Here is a 19,913-nt window from a genome sequence, read left to right as displayed (position 1 = left end):
TGGTTAATGTTTTATGGTCGAAGTAACTGCATCCTTTTAATATCAGCTGTGTTCAAACCAAGGCTGCAAAGCAGTTTTTACCAAAGCTACTGGCGGGCACCATGATGCCTCTGAGGGCAAGCAGACAGAATGAACTAAAAGTGAAAATCGCTAACTGAGCAGACCCCCGCGAGGCGTCTGAGAGCTGCCAGCACGCCAGTGCCTCCCTGTGATATTTCCCGCACGGAAGTGTGCAGCTTTCCTGATCACGTCCCAAAGCCAGCCGTGCCCCCACCCTGCAGCTGCTGACCTCGTGAGGCCAGCAAGATGGTCCTTGCCTCAACAGGATGTTCCCTTTCAGTGGTTATGGACACACACCCTCTTCCCAGAGCGGTGCATGGAGGGTAATTATATTTCCCTTTAAGGTGAGATAGTCCTTAAGATTCTCCATTTTGTCAAATTTCTATTGATTGATGTCTCTTTGATATATGGAACAACTTCGCATACACTCGTGTATAATAAAAATCAGGGTTGAAAGTCACTACTTAAAAAACTTATAGTAAAGTGAATATTATAAGTCCTTATTAAAAAAAAAGTAGCGGGAGTCGGGTGGTAGCGCAGTGGCGCGAGGCACAAGGACCGGTTTAAGGATCCCGGTTCGAGACTCCGACTCCCCACCTGCAGGGGAGTCGCTTCGTAGGCAGTGAAGCTGGTGTGCAGGTGTCTGTCTTTCTCTACTCCTCTCTGTCTTCCCCTCCTCTCTCCATTTCTCTCTGTCCTATCCAACAACGGTAACATCAATAACAACAATAACTACAACAACAATAAAAAAACAAGGGCAACAAAAGGGAAAAATAAATAGATAAATAAAAAACATTAAAAAGTAAGTTAGAAATCTAACCCTTAAGGTAAAGGTGCACAATGGTTAGCGTGACTCAGTAAGTGTAGCAAGCAAGTGAAAGACCTAAGAAGACACCAGAAATAACTCAGTTCCTACTTACACCTAGACCCTCCTCACCTACTTCCTATTTCACGTCCCTCGATCACTCTACGGCGTCAAAGTCAGGGTTACAAAAGCTGGAGAAGGGCAAGAGACCAGCTGACTTTGATGGTGGCTCTTTAGTCACTATCAGGCCACCCCATCATCTGGGGCCCTAGTCAGGGAATCCTGGGACTCCCGCACAGACATGATGGGCCTGGACCTCTAACAGACCCCTCTCTCCACGGTCACTGGTCATCTCCATCAGGAACAGCATCGTGCACCTCTTGTGGGCCTCTCCAGGACACTGCCCTCAATGTGGAACAATGGTAGGGGCTGCCCCACTGTCTGAGGGAGGCTGGGCCGACATGCTCTGCCACTCAAGGAAGACGGGTCCTGAAACGAGTGCAGCCTGGAATGTTCCAGCTGTGACCACAGAGTGTGAGCTCAGCCCTACAGGGATGCAGAGGTCACACAGGCTCCTGTGCTGACTGTGGGCCCCAGATCAGATCGATGGGGTTTACTGTTGACAGTATTTATAGACTTTCCCCATACTTGGGAGCTACTCTCTTCCCTGACCCAGCTTCCTAGTCCTATTTCCAACTCTGACACCATCTCCCCAGATAATACCTTTAGCCCACCTGCATGTTAGCTGTCGAGCTCAGTCAAAAATAGGTAAAGTCATGGGCCCCTTGGAATATGCCTAAAATAGACCTCCTAGCTTTTTCCAAAATGAAGACCCCAAAATCTCATCGGATATATTCTTGCCTTTAGGTTCCTGATTGTTTAACAGTTTGTTCTGCTTTATATCTTACTGCTTTTCAGTCACAAGCTGCAGATGCTACCATGACGGCAACCTGACTCCCCAGGGGGCAGAGGACAACCTCACCAATGCGTCCTGGAGCCCCACCTCCCCAGAGCCCTGCCCCACTAGGGAAAAGAGAGAGGCAGGCTGGGAGTATGGATCCACCTGCCAACGCCCACGTTCAGCGGGGAAGCAATGACAGAAGCCAGACCTCCCACCTTCTGCTCCCCATAATGACCCTGGGCCCATGCTCCCAGAAGGATAAAGAGTAGGGAAGCTGTCAGGGGAGGGGCTAGGATACGGAACTCTGGTGGTAGGCATTGTTACCCCTCTTATCCTACAGTCCTTTCGATCACTATTAAGTCAATAATAATAATAGTAATAATAATAATAAAAGATTTCTAGCTTGCGGGTGGTGGCACGCCTAGTTGAGTGCACACATTACAGTGACAAGGACCCAGGGTCAGGGCCCTGGTTCCCACGTGTGGGGGGAACAGTTCACAAGCAGTGAAGCCGGGTTGCGGGTGTCTCTGTCTCTTCCTCTCGGTCTTCCTCCCCCTCAATTTCTCTCTGTCTTATCAAATACATTAAAGAAAAAATTACGAAATTTGTTTAAAAAATATCTCTAGCTCTACTGTAACACAAGGCTAACTAAGAGAGACGCTTTTGGAACTGGTCATACTACATGGATTCTAAACACGCTTCCTCTAACCAAAGCTGCGCCAGCCTGGCCGGCACTGACTCTCCTTTGCTACCTGCCTCTGACGCTCTCAGCAGCTTCAGGCTTATCTGCAATCCACATGGCCAAGCTGGATCAAAGGCAAGTAGGCCAGTTTATTCATATGTTACCGGCTTAAAATCAGCTCGTCTGAACACTTAGTACACAGAGAATCAAAAGAGGCGAGGTTAAAGAATCTGCTCTGCTCTGGTTTATGGTGGTGCAGTGGATTGAACCTAGGACTTTGGAGTCTCAGGCATGAGAGTTTCTTTGCTTACCTATTATACTATCTACCTCCACCCAGATTCTGAATTTTTTATTTTTATTTTATTTATGTTTACCAGAGCACTGCTCAGCTCTGGCCATATGAGGTGGAAACGAATTCAGAACTTCATTACCATAGCTCAGATTCCATCAACCTCTTTATAGACACTAGGAAACACCAACATCTTAAACACAGGAAAACCTCCACGAAAATTAAGGTCTTTGCATGTATTGCACCAAAGTAAAGGACTGGGGAGGGGGAGGGTCAGGCTCTGGAACATGATGTCAGAGGACCTAGAGGGCGTTGAGCTTTTATGTGGAAAACTGAGAAATGTTATACATGTACGAAGTACTGTATCTTATTTCATTTTATTTTTTTACTGTATTTTATTGTTGACTATAAACCATTAATCCCAAATAAAAAGTGGGGGGAAGAAAGAAAAAAATTAAGGTCTTTGCAAATCTTTCTAATAAGAGCTTGTTCATAGTGCATACTCTTTTTTTTTTTTGTTTTTGCCTCCAGGGTTATCATTGGGGCTCAGTATCTGCACCACAAATCCACTGCTCCTGGAGGCCATTTTTTCCCACTTTGTTGCCCTTGTGGTTGTATTTATTGTTATTGTTGTCATTGCTGTTTTGTTGTTATTGTTGGATAGGACAGGGAGATATGGAGAGAGGAGGGGGAGCGAAAGATAAGACACTTGCAGACCTGCTTCACTGCTTGTGAAATGACCCCCCCCCCCCCCCCCCGCAGGTGGGGAGCCCAGGTCTCAAACCAGGATCCTTATGCCGGTCCTTGTGCTTCATGCTATGTGTGCTTAACCTGCTGTGCTACTGCCCCCCCCCCCCCAACCCCATACTAACTCTTAAAGAAACACAGTTTGGTCAACAGAGCAGCAGTTTGGAGCTCAGAGTCTTGAATTCTTTTGTGGCTTAATTTCAGGTACCTTAGTCTGTAAGATTCAATTTCCTTGCCTCAAAATAGAGGACTCCTACTAGTCATCATGTCTACCTCAAAGGGCATCTGTCTATGCAGAGGCCTAGGAGATGTTATACAAAGGTTCCCCCCCCCCCCATTCTCTAGTCCTCTAGTTCCCAAAGGCAAAGGGTTTAAACTTCTGAAGCCTCCAGTTCTGTAAAAATGCTTCTTTCTTTCAAATGAAGTGAAATATATGATTGATTAGAGTTTGTTTCAAGGTTAAGCTAAAATCACCAAAGCAATTATTTAGGAAGAGTTCAGGGAATTGTATGTAAGATTAAATGATCACTTTAATGTTTGAATGGAAAGCAGGTAGGTAAGTTCTCAAGGACTGATGAATTATTTCTTTAATCATATGGTTTTAATAAAACTTTTTACTTTCAGAAGTTATCTAGGGTAATGGACTAATTTTTAAAAATTTATTATCTTTATTTATTTACTGGATAAAGACTGTCAGAAATGGAGAGGGAAGGGGGGATGATAGAGAGGAAGAGAGACAGAGAGACACCTGCAGCCCTGCTTCACTACTTGTGAAGCTTTTCCCCCTGCAGGTGGGGACCGGAGGACTCAAACCTGGGTCCTTGAGCACTGTAACATGTGCGCTCAACCAGGTGCGCCACCACCCGGTCCCTAGGACTAATTTTTGAAATATCCTACAAGCCAAAGGACATGACATCATTGAGAAACTTCTCACTCTCAGACTCACCACGGCAAGATGTTTGAACGCGTGACTGCTCCATGAGATGGCACTGTGGCAGAAAGCGCCCCTGCTTTCCGTCTTGCACGCTTTTCCTACACTAGCCTCTCCTCCACTTTACTGCAGAGGAAAATGGGAAAGTATCTGGGGGCCCACTGGAAGTGTCCGAGAGAGGGGAGAGAACGCCACCAGATCTCCCAAGGAACAGCCAAAGTCTGCAAAGGCCTCTGTCACTATTTTGCTCATACTAAAGGAAAAAAAATCATTTGAAAACCCATTCTAAAGTTTCAAGAGGCATGTGAGCAGCTCCCATGCTTTCTGAGACCCCCTTTCTAAAGCCCGTGCTTAATGGCTCTACGTTTCACTGTCTGCCATGTAAAATGGGTAAGACCACTATCTCAGAGGACACCGCAAACTTCCACTAAGGTTGTACATACCTTTGTCTGGCACGTGGAAAATGGGCAACAGAGGCCATTTCTCTCTTTTCTGTCAAAAAAGAAGCACTCGGGGGTTGGGCGGTAGCGCAGCGGGTTAAGCGCACGTGGAGCAAAGCGAAAGGACCCGCGTAAGGATCCCGGTTCGAGCCCCCGGATCCCCACCTACAGGGCAGTCGCTTCACAGGTGGTGAAGCAGGTCTGCAGGTGTCTGTCTTTCTCTCCCCCTCTCTGTCTTCCCTTCCTCTCTCTCCATTTCTCTCTGTCCTATCCAACAAAAACGACATCAATAACAACAACAATAACCACAACAAGGGCAACAAATGGGGGAAAAATGGCCTCCAGGAGCAGTGGATTCACAGTCAGGCACTGAGCCCCAGCAGTAACCCTGGAGGCAAAAAAAAAAGCAGCACTCTGTGGTGCTTGGTATCCCTGTGAACCTGGGGGAAATGAGATTCTACCTTCTCACCCCTGAGAGTTTGGTTTGCAACTTTTCCCCTGTCAGCAACGTGTCTGAGGGAATCCTGGCATTGGGGCAGGAGAGGAAGCAATGCAGGACAGTCTTGCGTTGACTCCGGACGTGGGAAGGGAAGGTACTCAGCCCTTTTGGAACAAGGAAGTTTTCTCAGGGGCTTCCAGAGAATGAAGTGGTGTCTCCTGGTGTCTCTAATTAGCAGCATGTGCGGGAATAAAGAGAAAGACAAGTTTATGGTGACGACTCTGTCTTCACTAGACAGTGTTTTTCCGGAAGTGACAGATCCTTAAATCACCCTGCCTCTCTCCCTGCACATCTGCAGTGACTCTTCACCGAATTAGCATAAGTCTACGGAAAGCCAAGAAAGATCGCCTCATCACTCTGAGGCTTTCAAGAGTTTGGTGTGTTCCTGGGCATCAAATGAGCTTCAGGTGCTGGCTTAGGGCCAAGTCGTGTCATGTGGGCATTAGTCAAGGTCCACATTTGCTGTGCTTCAGCAGCCACGGGACAGGGCCCAGCTTTCGGAAGGGAAAGTCGGCATGGCACCAGGAGACACACTCCCCCCTGTGCTCTGCTCTGCTCTGCTGCACCGATCACCGCCCCCAGCCACTCATCACGGAGGCAGCCGTGGCCGTGCGTCCAGGAGGGGCACCCCCAGCCACTCCAGCTGTCCTTTCCCTCCTTCACTCATCCAATGAACAATCATCAAGGCCCTTAGGCCCTTGGTACCGCTAAGAGGTGGCAGTGTCACACAGTCACTGCCAGGTCCCCCTCTGATACTCAGGATATCAGCACTGGAACTAAATTCACGCGCACTATTTAACTGGCCTAGGATACCTCAGATTACCCTGGGACTGGATGTCCAGAATGATCTAAATCATGATTGGGAGGTAGAGAGAGAGAGCCTGGATGGGTCAGATTCCTGGTAAGTCACCTGTGCTGGGTCCAGTCTTCCCAGTCCCTAACCATCTTTGGCTTCTCTACCCGTCCATGTAAGTGGTTCCCGCCGTCAGTGTGCCCTGGTCTTCTGAGGAATGCTTGGGGTTAGAACACCAAAGGGCCACCGCACCGGCAGAAGAGACAAGCAGATACAAACCATGCGGATTTTCACTGTGCAGAGGTGGCAGAGGGGAGAAGCTGGACACTTTGTGACACCAGAGGAAACAAGACGGGTTATATGAAATGACGGTCTGGTCAGCATAGTCTCCTGACACTCCTTGGCTCCTTCTGTTCTCTGTGGGCGAGGGTGTGATGGAATCCTAGAGCGCTAGCAGGATTCTTAGAAAACTCCTAGACAACAGTCAGAGACGCTGAAGGAGGAGGAAGCAGGAAGGACATGAGGCTGGTCACGTGGCCTGTTCCTTTAAGAACCTGGCCCAGAGCACGAGAGGTGAGTGGGGGAAATCAGAAAGCAAACAGGCCAGATCAGAACTGTTTCAGCAGCAGTGAAGGAAAAGGAAATTCAGAGGCAGAGGACTCCAAGACCCCCAAGCCAAGGAGTGGGGTGCAAAGGCAGAGGGTTTAAGGTAACCGGGGCAGGGAGATGGGAGCCAAGGGGCACCAGACTGGGGATAAGGTCGTGGATCGCCCAAGTGTGAGGTGAACTCGAGGGGCGGCTCTGCTCGTGTTCAGGGGGAGACCAATCTAGTAGTCAGAGATGCAGAGCTGTGTCCCCAAAGGGCTTCACCTTTCCAAGGCAAAGTCCCACGCTCAACCATGACTAGGGACTTCAGGACAAGAGGAGACGAGAAGCCAGTTCGGGAGATGAAGGAGGCTTGTGAAGTCCCACCAATACCTGGGTGTGAGCAGCAGAGGAGGGGGAGAAGGAGTCAAAAGAATGGCTAACTGTCACATGTGGAAGGGCCAGACAGCAGGAAGCCTGAGCCAGGACCAGCCTCCTCCCCGGCCCTCTGCACAGGGAGTCCGCTCAGGGCTGTGCTACTCGGTTTCCAGCGCACACGCACCGCGGGAGCTTCTTCTCACTCACCGATGGTCATCTTGATATGTGACCTGTTTTCGCCAGAGAAACAAGAGCACTGGGAGCCGAGCATGTTTTCTGCACGCCTGGCTGCTTTTCTTGGACGTGCGAGGTCACCGGTCACAGGAAGATGAGACACTGGCCCTGAACCAGATCTACAGCCTCGAGTGGAACCACCGCAGCAGACTGTAGACCTGGAGCGAGATACCCCCCCGTCTGTGGCTAGAAGACCGTGACTGCTGCACCGCATCGTCAGAGGAAGACCTGGCGGTGCCAGCCAGCAGGAGCTGCGGGCCTGCTTCTCCTTTAAGAACAACCCTCTGGCGCAAAGCGCAAGGACCGGCGAAAGGATCCCGGTTCGAGGCTCCGGCTCCCCATCTGCAGGGGAGTCGCTTCACAAGCGGTGAAGCAGGTCTGCAGGTGTTTGTCTTTCTCTCTCCCTCTCTGTCTTCCCCTCCTCTCTCCATTTCTCTCTGTCCTATCCAACAATGACGACAACAGTAATAACTACAACAATAAAACAAGGGCAGCAAAAGGAATATATATATATATATATATATATATATATATATAAACAACCCTCAAGGCCTCCTGAGCATGTGTCCAAGTCATGAAGGAGACAAGAACACAATGCCTATTAGGTCAGTTCAAGGAGGAGTGTGGGATTCCTCTTTCGGGTTATTTTCCCAAAGCAAAACAAGTCAAGAGTTATACATTAAATTTCTCAAGTATTGATTGTTGTATAAAGCTGCACAGAATCAATCAGAAAGAAAAGGCTGGGGGAATTTTGCTGGGGCAAAGGGCAGGATATACAAAGTCAGGGATACTGAAACTTGATTAGTGCCAAGAATTTACAAAATCGGCTACGATACCAGTCAGCCAACAGTGGGTGTCAAACTGCGTGGGGAGCACCTGCGGGACTGGTCACCAGATTCACTCTCCTCCTCCTTCTCCTTGTGGTCCTGTGGGAATATCCCAAGCTTTGGGATCGTGAGCAAAATTATCTGGGGGTCAGATACAGAAGTACAAAGATCTGGTGTTCGAAAGTCCCCGTCAGATCTTGGCCACCTCCCTGAGTGGCCCCTGCCCAGGCAGATGCGCCAGTCACTGCGTCAGTGACGCCCAGGCCACTGTTTCACGTTCCACTTAACAGCTCCCCTGTGTCACTACCAGCTGCTTCTTGTCTTTAGACGAAACCTGCCAGATTCACCAGATTACCCTCCACGCACAGGTAACAGGACCCAAAGTACTGAGAAAATTCCAATCTAGCAATTTCAATAACTGTGTCTTTTAAAAAAAAGTCCATGAGAAATACAAAAGGGGGTTCAAGTTAGCCTTTTTCAGAAGTCATACAAGAACATCGACTACATTTGTCCTTCTTGTTAAACTGCTGACTTATTCTAAGAAGCTTATCGGCCTCCCGGATAAACACACTGTGTACATGGCCTTTAGGAAGGCGTCCAGTTCTGGAATCAGTGCATAGCACTGGAGTTCAGAGGGTGTTCCACTGATTTCTGAAGCTGTGTTTATTCAGTGCCTAATCCCCAATCTGTTATCTTTTCTCTTTCTCTCTCCCTCTTTTTTTTTTTTCTCAAGCAGGAAGTTGAAGCTGAGTGAGTCACTTAATAAATGATGTCTGCCTTTTAGAACCCAGGCATATCACAAGATGACAAGGCAGTAAGAAAGGAAGACCCACCACATCAGAAAGGGACCCCTTTCTGTGGACATTACAAGAAAGAGGGGAGAGTCAGGAGGCAGCAGCTGAGGGGCTGAGATACAGGAGGCTATGCTTCGTGCTGTGAGCGCGCATCGGTCTCCCCTCGCAACCACTGCGTCTCACCGGAGGGCCAGGCCCCTGCTTGGGGAGGCATTTCTCCCTCACCTTCAGAGCCAGCCTCCAGTATCACTTCCCTCACCTGGCCCTCATGTGGGCAGAGCGGGGTGCGGTTCTCTTTGTCCAGATCTTCACAGTAACACCTTGCACGTCACGGATCAATAATTCACGCGTTCCCCGCCTGCGGCACTCTGTGAGCCCTCTGTCAGGCTGGGCACCAGTTACTACTCCTGCGTCTTTCTCTAGGCTCAGAACCAGCTCCGGCACAACCTCCATGCTCACAGTATAATTTCAGAGTGTTGCTTCCTCATTTAGAATGAGATGAGAACTCTACTCCAAAGGGCAAAATAAATAAATATTTTTATTCCACAGAGTTCTGGAAAGAACCTGGGTTAGGAAAAAAAAAAACCCTGAGTTGTTAAACAAAATCTTACTAGTCTGGATGAATGAGGAAGCTAGAGCTGATTAGTATAACAGCCAGAATAAGAAAGTTTTATAAAGACGGTTTAAAACTTTCAAAGACCTACATTAACTTGAAATAAGCTAGCGCTGCAGCAAAAGTCAGTGCTTGGCCACTTGCTTGAAAGAACTGAAATCAGTCTACCACATTGTCCACTTACTTCAATTAAATTTGTCTTAATTATAATCCATTTGCTTATTAAAAAACTTTCCCCCTCTTTGATAGGGTAAATCAATCTCTTTGGGACTAGGTTAATTAAATCCTTGGTTGCTGACAGCCTGCTGTCATTGATTCATCCGTGACCTGCTTTTATTTCCGTAGTAATTTTTTTGTAATATACTAAGTGCTTACGGAGCCACTTTACGGACCGTATTGATCTAGCTGTGCTCTTAAAGCAGAGTTCCAGTTTGCTTGTTTTCAACTCTACTGAAAACATGTTATTCTGTAGGTAGTGCTTTCAGATCATTATTAGTTTTATTGATTTATTTTGGATCCAGACAAGAAATTGAGAGGGGAAGGAGAGACAGAGAGGGAGAAAGAGAGATATCTACAGCACCGCTTCCCCACTTGTGAAACTCCCCCAGGTGGGGACCGGGCACTTGAACCCAGGTCCTCACACACGGTAATGTGCACTCTGTTTACTGGGTGTGCCGCCAGCTTGCCTTTAATATTCGAGTCCCAAGAGTTGGCCGGCCACATGTCTGGACTCTCTGGCAGTTACCTCTCTGACTGCTGCCCACCACCCATTTTGTGCCTGTCCCACCAGTCCTCAGCCACTCCCTCACTGACGGCATGGGTTATGGGACCCGCACATTGTTACAGTGCGGCTCTGAACAGCCTTTGGCAAGGCCCCAAAGCTGCTGCTGCAAATCACACCTAAGCAGTATGTCTGGGTCAAAGGACATGGTAGCTACTAGACAGTCACACCAAACTGTCTCTGGTGCGATTTGCCGACTTGCTGTCTTCCCACGTGTCTGAACTCTTGTGGGCCCACTCCTCCAACATCTGACACTGCCACACCTGTTAAACTTTGCTAGAACCAACATATATCTGGACATTTAAGAACGTATGCAATCTAATCCAGTTGGTGTTTTTGAAATCAGAAAATAGATTTGATTGTAAAAATACCTTTGTAGAAAGTGTACAAATACGGAATAGCACTAAAAGATAGAACAGTTGTGTTTACCAAGACTGAATATCCATTTTCAATAAAGGAACGTTTATTCTATTACAAGGACGATCTAGAATTGCCACTTAACTTGAAACCACTTTCAGACCTGCCCTACTACTGGAGAAGTATCTTAGTATTCTAATAAGCCAACTTCGGCCCCACAGTGCCAGCACAAGGTCCCCGGTGCCCAGGAAGCAACCTGACTCTGGTTCATATCAGAATAAAGACTGAAGATGTGTTTTGAGTTCCTAACGTTTCCGCTCTGGGAGGTCTGTGTGCTACACTGGGGTTTCAATCAACGCCTCTTCTGATCTGGGGGAAGGGACTGGACCGGAAGTTCTTACTAAACACTTCATAAAGGCAGTTCTTTATAGTTCTTATTTTAAATCCATTCCCAGAAACTCCTTTGTAGCGCCGTAGCTCCTTCCGGCAGCAAGATGCCATTAAGGAGAGTGAAAACGGTCTGCGGAATAGCAAGGACAGTAGGGCCAGGCTGTGGGTGCTTGAAAGACGGCGGCCCCCAAAGCATGGAGACTCAGTTTCCAGGGGCACAGTGCACTGCACCTCCATCAGAGGAGGATCAGTGAGCCAGCCCAGCAGGAAGAGGGTGCTCTCAGCACGCCGCCCAGTGTCTCCGCTGCAGGTGGACTCAAGTCTGGTGACAGGGGCTGTGTTAGAATTCAGGCAAAAGCAGCACCAAGCTTCCTCCCTTTCTACCTCTCCCTCCCCTCTCAATTTCTCTGTGAGGTGAGACACAGACCAAGGAACGATGAGGAGGAGAAAATGATGTACTTGTTACTGCGAGTCGCCACAGTTGAGAATACAACCTGACTTGGATCTGGAGGGATCTAGATGGTTACACTGGGACATCTGAGCAGGGCTCTACAGGGCGACCAGACTATGCAGAGAGAATCGAGAGGGAGGCTGGCAGGGAGAAGCATCTCATTCATTCAGAGTTTACTGGTTCACACAAACACGCACACTAACCATTTATTATGGTCCAGGACTAAGCGGGGCCTGGGTATGCAGAAGCTGAGTGACAACAGAGTTTGGAAAGACTTTTCTGAGGAGTAACAGTGAGTAGGAATTTGGAGGTTGAGAAGGAAGGAATCAGTCACACAGAGCACCCTTGACCACACAGCAAGAAGTGTGAGTGCACAAAACTGCAAGGTAGGAAGCTCCTAACTGTATCTTAGGTAAAGAGGGTGTGGGGGGCACAGACAGATGCCAAAGTGGAGAAGTGGAAGTGCCAACAGAAGGGCAGGCAGGGTCCAGCTCACACACGTGCACAGTCCATGTCAGAACTGTGAAGTCGGAAGACTGCTGGAATCTTTGAAAGGGTTCTAGCTTGCTGGGGGTGGGGCAGAGGGCAGAGCTACTAGGCACACTGAAAGAACAGAGGAGGTGTGCAGGGAAATATGGAAAAGGAGAAAGAATAAAACACAAACACCTAAAATTTCACTAAGCACTGTAATTCCCGCTACCACTACAGTCGGTTTCCTGCTAAGAATTTCCCTTCCCTTTCCTTTCCATACTTCATCTATATTACAAAATCTGAGTTATGTTTGAGATATATATCTATTTGAACTTAGTTCAAATGACAGCTTTAATCGCAGACTTTCTCTGCTCTGTTGCTTAATGTCTCTCTTCGCCTGGGCTCTGCTCGCTTTATTCAGCCCTGCGCCCTCCGCCTCTGGTGTGCAGAGTAGCCAGATCTGTGGGAAGCGGGAGGGGAGGCTGGGAAAGTGTGAAGACTGCATGTCTGCAACAGGAATGGGCTTCCAACAGAACTGTACGGCCCTTACCCCAGATTCTGCCAGTCCGCCCCACTCACTCTCCTTTTTTGTGCTTCTATGGCTAGTGTCACCCGCGAGGACACAATTCATTCAGATGACCTAAGTGCCCTTCTGCCTGCTGAAGCATGTTTGTAAGCCTCTGTGTAGCCTATTTTATGGTCATGTACGATTTAATCTCAGAGAGTAACCTTCCTTTCATATTCTTGGGGGTCACCACACGGTTCTGGCCCTGTGACCCTGACCTGTGACCCATCTCGGGCGAAGGGCAGGGGTGCTCAGGACACAGCAGTCACAGAGGGAGACAGCCCAGCCCTCAGCGCGCACACGTGGCTCCAGTCTTTTCAGACTTCATACAAACAGAAGCGAGAGAGGGCATGCGTACATGCTTTGGCTATTTTCTCAGAATATGATATTAATTTTCATAATTAAAAACAGAATACGAACTGGCCTGGAAGTCTGGGTGGGCTCTAGATGGTTCTAATTCTAACTGTGACACTAACTTGGCTGTCAACAAGTCCCATTCGTTGCCAACTTCTGTTAACTAGACCTTGCTGTGGACAGGATGGCCATGACAGCCCTTCCGGTCTTGACGTTCGTTCCATTATTCAGTGACCAACTATCATCTAAGAACCTGCCCCAAACTTTGTAAGTGCTCACTCAGATATAAACCCAGCTGCCGCCGGCAGTAACCACTACACACTCAGGAATCTGGGTTGGCACCCCCGAAGAAATTACAGCATCATCGTAGGGTTTTCATGATTGCAAACTAGCTACTCAACAGACAAGCAGATGTCCTTGAGACCTGACCCCAGCGAAAACAGCAGCTGCTCTGACACCCCAACCTCAACACTCGCCAGCTACTAGGTAGTGTGAACTGAGACCCCAGGAACATCTGGCCACATCCCAGCTACAAGGCACCCTCTTCTTCCAATTTTCCCAGGTGCTGGGTGCTTGTGTGAAAGTCAGTGGTGATCAAGTATCAATGTAAGAACATCCCTTTTTCAACCTCTTCCTGTTATTAGGAGTCCGACTTCTCTCACCCAGCCTGTACACACCTACAGTCAGTTCATGGAGTCTACCACATGCCAAGCTACTCCTTTACTCATTTATTTCGTTGTATATTTATTTAGTTTCCCTTTTTGTTGCCCTTGTTTTTTTTTATTGTTGTTGTAGATACTATTGTTGTTGTTATTGATGTTGTCATTGTCATGGTAGGACAGAGAGAAATGGAGAGAGGAGGGGAAGACAGAGAGGGGGAGAGAAAGACAGACACCTGCAGACCTGCTTCACTGCCTGTGAAGCGACTCCCCTGCAGGTGGGGTGCTGGGGGCTCGAACCGGGATCCTCATGCCAGTCCTTGCACTTTGCGCCATGTGTGCTTAACCTGCCGTGCTACCGCCTGACCCCCAAGCTACTCTTTTAAACAGTGACTCAGCTACAGCACCCATGAATTCATTATGAACCTGTTCGTAACCCAAACTAATCTGAGTTTTAATTAACTGGCATATTAAATTCAAAGTCATATTTATTCAAATGAACTTGCAAAAAAATGAACAACCAAACTGACTGTTAGGCTCTGGAGGCTGTGGTGGCTGTTAGAGGGGATGGAGGGAAGTGGCGAGAGAGGTGGGGACACACAGCAACTTTGGGAGTGGTGAGGCAGTGAGTTGTACACACACACACACACACACACACACACACATATCCTCACACACTCACATATACACATACACATATGGGTGTGAAGCTGCATTCCTGCGACTTACGCTATTATAAGCACACGTTAAATCAGTTTAAAAAGTCCACTCTAAAAACCTGCCTTAGAAAATGGGTCTCTGTAACAAAGCCCTTTCCTACCTGAAAGAAAATTACAGGAAAAGATGAAGACTGCGACTAAGGTGCCCCGAGACACCCATTTGTTTTTGCTGCAGCGGAGGACCGTGAGGCGAGAAACCCAGATCCATGAACTCAGAGATTTGTCTATAGGTCACAGAGGGTCTCTGTGAAAGGAAGAACAAAGACCCAGAAGAGGTGTGTGGGGTGGGCTGGGAACAAGGGAGACTTGCCTGGAGTAGTAAGACTCCACCCCCAGGGCTTCCCGTGCGCTGGTGATGTGCTGCTCTAGGGCGGAGCTGGTGGCCACTGGAAGGGTCGCAGTGCTGCCAGCCTGGAAGTCACCGGCAGGCTCCACTGTGGCATCACCCAGGTAGTGCTCATGAAACTTCAGAACCCCTGCAAGAAGATGGGCATAGCCAGCGTTACACATGGATGGGTTGGGGGACGGAGGCCCAGCTGAGACCGCTGGTGTCAGGTCGCCTCTCTGACAAGCATACCATCTCCAAACCATGTGAAGAGATCCTGAAATGGGAGCTCGCAAAAGGGCTTTGAGCTGTTTGATCAGAACTCAGTTTACAGCTTTTCCCATTAGGTCTGGGGCTTGGGAGCAGGGAAGCCAACACAGGGACAGGGTTTTTGCTCGCAGCAGCGTATGAAGGGTGACGCTATGCGCGTATTTCAGAACAGACGCCCGTCATGACACCAGCTGGGGAAGAGCATCCTCCTGTCTGTCAGGTCTGGTGCCCGCGGAGGCCACAGTGTATTCTCCAGAACCGGAGTGCGCCAGCAGTGTGTGACAAGCCAGGGCAAACTGTATTCAAAGACCTTTGATTTTACAAAAGCAAATAAAAAAAAAATAGACAGGCCAGATAAAAACATTCCAAATTATTTTTAAATAAGACTAACCAGCTAACGGTCACTAATAGGTTAAAGGCGGCAAGAATGATGGCTGCATGGAAGGAGCACTCCGCAGTGGTTTTCTGGCAATAAACACAGGACATATTCTCCAGTGGTAATGAGGTGTGTCAGTCCTGGAAAACGCTGTCCTCTCTGATTGGATTAGGGCCCCGGTGAGAGCTTCAGAGCCTCATTAAGAGCCAAGAGGAACGGAAAGAGAAACAATGGGAGCCTCATTATACATGGCTCATTATTGCGGGGCTCTGGATATACCACCTGTCAAGCCATGTCCCCCGACCTAACAACCACAGAGCGGCAGAGCTGAATACCGCTGTCGCGGATGTCCTCACGGGCAGCAACGGCCCTCTGGGAGGTGAGATCCACAGGATGCTGCTGTGGTCGGCACTCACCAAGCATCACAACTTGAACGTTTCCAACATGATAGGTCAAAGGTAGTACTGCTCTTTGTGGGAAGACCATAAAAACGTGGGATTGAGGGGAGGAGATAAAACTGACGCTGAAGGCCTCAGGACTCCTGAAGCATTAGACGGCTGTCAGCCAGCCATCATGCTCTTTCGATCAAAGAAACAGCAACACAGTCAAGAAAATGTTGTCAATTGTCCCTGGCAGGTGAACGTTTTGAAACGGACTTACAATAGGCTTCAAGAAGCCGATTCGCCAGGATTCCTAATTATAAGATTCGCTTCCCCAGTCAATAAACTCTAATTGGATCTGGGGTGTCTCCAACATGGTAAAGCTATCAGCATTTTATTATGTAAAAAATATGGCCCTAACAGCTAATTAGTGGCTCTGTATTTAGTGAAACTGTTACAGCCTGAACATTTAATGCCAATTTAATCAGAGGGGATTTTTTGCTTCTGAAATAGATGCATAACAGAATTGGTTATAAACATTTTGTACTAAACTCAGAAATTTCCATCACAAGACTTCACTGACTTACTGTGATGGAGCTGCAAGTGACATTTTAGTGCCTTTAACTTCACCACGACAAAGGGTCACAATTATTATTATTATTATTATTTAAGATTTTATTTATTAGAAAGCTGTGAGGAGAGAGAAAGAACCAGACATCCCTCTGGCCCGTGTGCTGCCGGGGATCGAACTCGGGACCTCATGCTTGAGAGTCCAAAGCCTTTTCACTGCGCCACCTCCCGGACCACAGGGTGTCACAGTTCTGAAGTCATATCTAGAAAGAATCTGCTAGGGGTGCAGCCATGCTTTATGAGCTAATGGACAACAGCTGCCTAAAACAGAGCCGCTAGCCAAGCGAATCCTCCCGCTTGGTTAGTTTCCCCCCCTCACCAGCAGGGGGCAGCGGTTCCTGGGGGGGGGGTGAGAGAGATGAGTCCCCTTACTGACTGACCACCCACCCTGGGATATCAGCCATGGTTGAGGTTTGGCCAAAAGCAGACATCAGCTCCCAAGTCTGATGTCCGGGGACAAACCTCTCCCCTCGTTCAGAGGCGTGTCTTGGACGCTTGTTCCCATGGGAACAGCCTTACCTGCCCCAGGAGCCAGCAGCCAGCTGTACAGGTAGCCCGCAGCCAGAGAATAGTAAAGGACCAGGCCCCGCTGGCCGTTGACCATCTCTAAGATCTGGTCCATAGTGACCGGGGAGTAGGGGTCTGAGTCCTGTTGTCCTGTCTGACGTTCTACCAGAAGGTCAACGAATGCCCTCGTCCGTCCTCTTTCTGCCACAGCGAGGGCTTCATCATGATGGCCTATGTGACAAAGGGACAGGCAGAGGAGACCATGAGTACTGCGCCGGCTCAGAGAGCCTGTGTACACTGTCTCTGTACTCCAGCGTGTGGCGGGATACTCGAAACACTTGTAAGGGCCATCCCGTGGGCGGTGCCCACTCATAGCCCGCCACTTGCATTTGCAGGTTCCAGGGCCTTCTCCTGTCCCGTAGCCACACGTGGGACACCACAGGAGGCATCTCTGCCCTGTCTCGCCCGTTTTCTGCTCCGCATCCTGCACGGCTCCCTCTGTTCCTGGCTCTTGGGCCTGGCACTCTGCAGCCCAGTCCCTCCCCTGCTCATGCTCAGCTCTGATCTGACACGGGCAGATGGGGCTGTGGGGCATGGCTCCTGCTCATCTGCCCGTAGAGCCGCAGGCCTGGCAGGATCACGCCGTCCAGCCCCATTCCCGTAGTTACTGGCCCCACGCACCGCGAGTCACGCCCTGTGCCCTGACCCACTCTGGTAGTGCTGCAGAGCTGCCTTTCCTCTTCTGCAGAGCTTGTCTCAAAAAGAGTAGTCCCGACAGTCTCCCCACGTCTCAAAGGACTGCTGTAGTGAGGGAGGGGGGCAATGGGGCCTGCGAAGCTCACAGACCAGCACCATTCTCCACCACGTGTTAGGGCTGCTATCTACCCCCTACTGGGCCTTCATACACATCTCTTCTGCCTCCTACTCCCTTTGAACAGAGTTTAAAACCTCTGAAGTATCTAGCTCTTTGAAACTGTTCTCTTTTTAAAGCTTTAGCTCCATCTTTCAATCCAATCTCTTATCCTGCTTTCTCTAAAACACACACACACTGGTCTGTAATCTACCTTATACACTAGCAAGAGCACACAAAACACGAAGCCACACACTTCCGGTGAGGATTACTGAGAAATGCTGCAGGGACACAGGACAGAGGGTCCACTGTGTCTCCAACATGAATATGAGGCATCGTGGGGGCCAGACAGACAAGCTGAGGGCGAAGCCAGCAGCTGTAGCTAGTTGCAGTCAAAAGGGGCGTGTGCGCGTGTGTGAAAATATCTTCTCTGGCTCTGTTAAGCTATTCACAGGAACAGCAGGAGTGATTTCTACACACACTGGAAAGTCAGCTCCAAAGTGCTAGACAGACTTAACACTGTGATGATAATAGATAAAAAGTTGCAATCTTAGGCTATGAGAACCTTTCAAAATTTCAAGGGGAATGTTGAGCAAAGGACGGGTTGTTGCCGAGGCTGAAACATTCAACTTTCAGAGACAGTTAGAGCCAAGGAATCCAAGTTCTAGGTTGAGGAAAGAGATGGGCAAATCCAAAGAGTGGCAGAGGACTGGGGAGATGGAGAGGGTGGCTGTAACAGCTAAGACCCAGGTGATACCCAGGGGGTACACACTGGCTTGCGATAGTCCCGCTCCGTCACGGCCTAGGGGGCACATGCTGACAGTCCAAACACTGACAGAAAAGCAACAGCCAATGATATATGGGGCTGGGGAGATAGCATAGTGGTTATACAAAGAAATTTCATGCCTGAAATGGAATTGGCATATTGCACCAAAGTAAAAGACTCTGGGGTGGGTGGGTGGGTGGGGAGAATACAGGTCCATGAAAGATGATGAATGACATAGTGGGGGTTGTATTGTTAAATGGGAATCTGGGGAATGTTATGCATGTACAAACTATTGTATTGACTGTTGAATGTAAAACATTAATTCCCCAATAAAGAAATAAATTATAAAAAAAAATAAATTTCATGCCTGAGATTCCAAGGTCCCAGGTTCAATCTCCAGCACCACCATAAGCCAGAGATGAACAGTACTCTGGCTAAAAACAAAGAAACAAAAACATCTGACAGAGGAAGCAGAGGAGAGCCTAGATGTCTTCGCAGATATTTCCCCTCAAGGTGTTAAGAGTGGGGTGGGGCTGCTCAGGGGAGCCCTTTGTGTGGGGACACGGAGCGCAGACATCTCTGTTTATTCTCTGAACTCTGGGTCTGCCGCCAAACACTTCATCTCCTAAGAGCCTTCTACCCCACTGCAGATCACTCCACACTGCACACTGCACTCGCAGACTTCGGCCTTTTGACAGGCTAGGTTTCCTTCCTTCCTTCCTTCCTTCCTCCCTCCCTCCCTCCCTCCCTCCCTCCCTTCTTCTCTTTTCTTCCATCTGTGTCATTCTGGAGCTTCTCGAGGTTAGGAACCCAAGCCTTTTAAAATTTAACCACTGGGTTGGCACTTCCCACAGAGTCGGTACCATACACGTGTTTGCTACATAAATGAAAGAGCCAGGCAGACTGGAGTTGTGGCTCCACTGCCTTCTATAACCAGAAGCCGTATTCGTCACAGCGGTAGTTCGGCGACTTAGACACGTGGAGAGTGGGGTCCCCGGCTGCTCTCACCGAGGCTGACCAGCACCCGTTGCAGCGCCTGGTAGGATGACGTCTGCAGGTCAAACAGGGAGAGTTTGTAGTCTGTGCTCAGCTGCGCCTCGTGTCTGATGGTTTCAAACAGGGCCGACGCCCTGTAGAGCTGCAGGTGGGGACAAAGAGTGTCATTACTCATCCCCAGAAAGCACTTTCCAGTTCTTTACTGACTAGCGATGAGTTTGCTCAGCACACAGCAAAACATCTCGGTGCACTGCCCGAGTTTGTTTTCAAGGTCTGAAAGGCTAAATCTTTACTTCCAGGTAGTTATCAGATTAGCCCCACAAATTACAGACCATGTGACATTAACTGACATTAGGGGGTCTCAAAGACACAGGATACAAATGTACAGAACCTGAAACTGTTGGGGAAAAGTCAGCTCCTAACCTAGCCAGCTGCTGATTTTGATTAAAAATAACAAAGGCCTCTCTTTTTGTCATCTGAATTCACAG

The 19,913-nt window shown here is 48.8% G+C and overlaps 1 protein-coding gene across 7 annotated transcripts in view; it reads right to left on the bottom strand.

The window, feature by feature from the left end:
- TTC28 (tetratricopeptide repeat domain 28) overlaps positions 1-19,913 on the bottom strand; it is a 487,880-nt gene that overhangs the window by 45,428 nt on the left and 422,539 nt on the right. For all 7 annotated transcript variants that reach the window (XM_060192543.1, XM_060192544.1, XM_060192547.1 and 4 more), the window contains 3 exons: positions 19,438-19,567; positions 16,826-17,044; positions 14,636-14,801 (listed from right to left, as the gene is read on the bottom strand). In XM_060192543.1, coding sequence (XP_060048526.1) covers positions 14,636-14,801; positions 16,826-17,044; positions 19,438-19,567 — 515 coding nt within the window. The remainder of the gene's footprint in view (positions 1-14,635; positions 14,802-16,825; positions 17,045-19,437; positions 19,568-19,913) is intronic.

Source organism: Erinaceus europaeus, chromosome 6 (assembly GCF_950295315.1).
Source record: "Erinaceus europaeus chromosome 6, mEriEur2.1, whole genome shotgun sequence".
Taxonomy (NCBI): Eukaryota; Metazoa; Chordata; class Mammalia; order Eulipotyphla; family Erinaceidae; genus Erinaceus; species Erinaceus europaeus.
The sequence above is the reverse complement of the archived record's forward strand: the minus strand, read 5'-3'. Positions and strand labels throughout refer to the sequence as shown.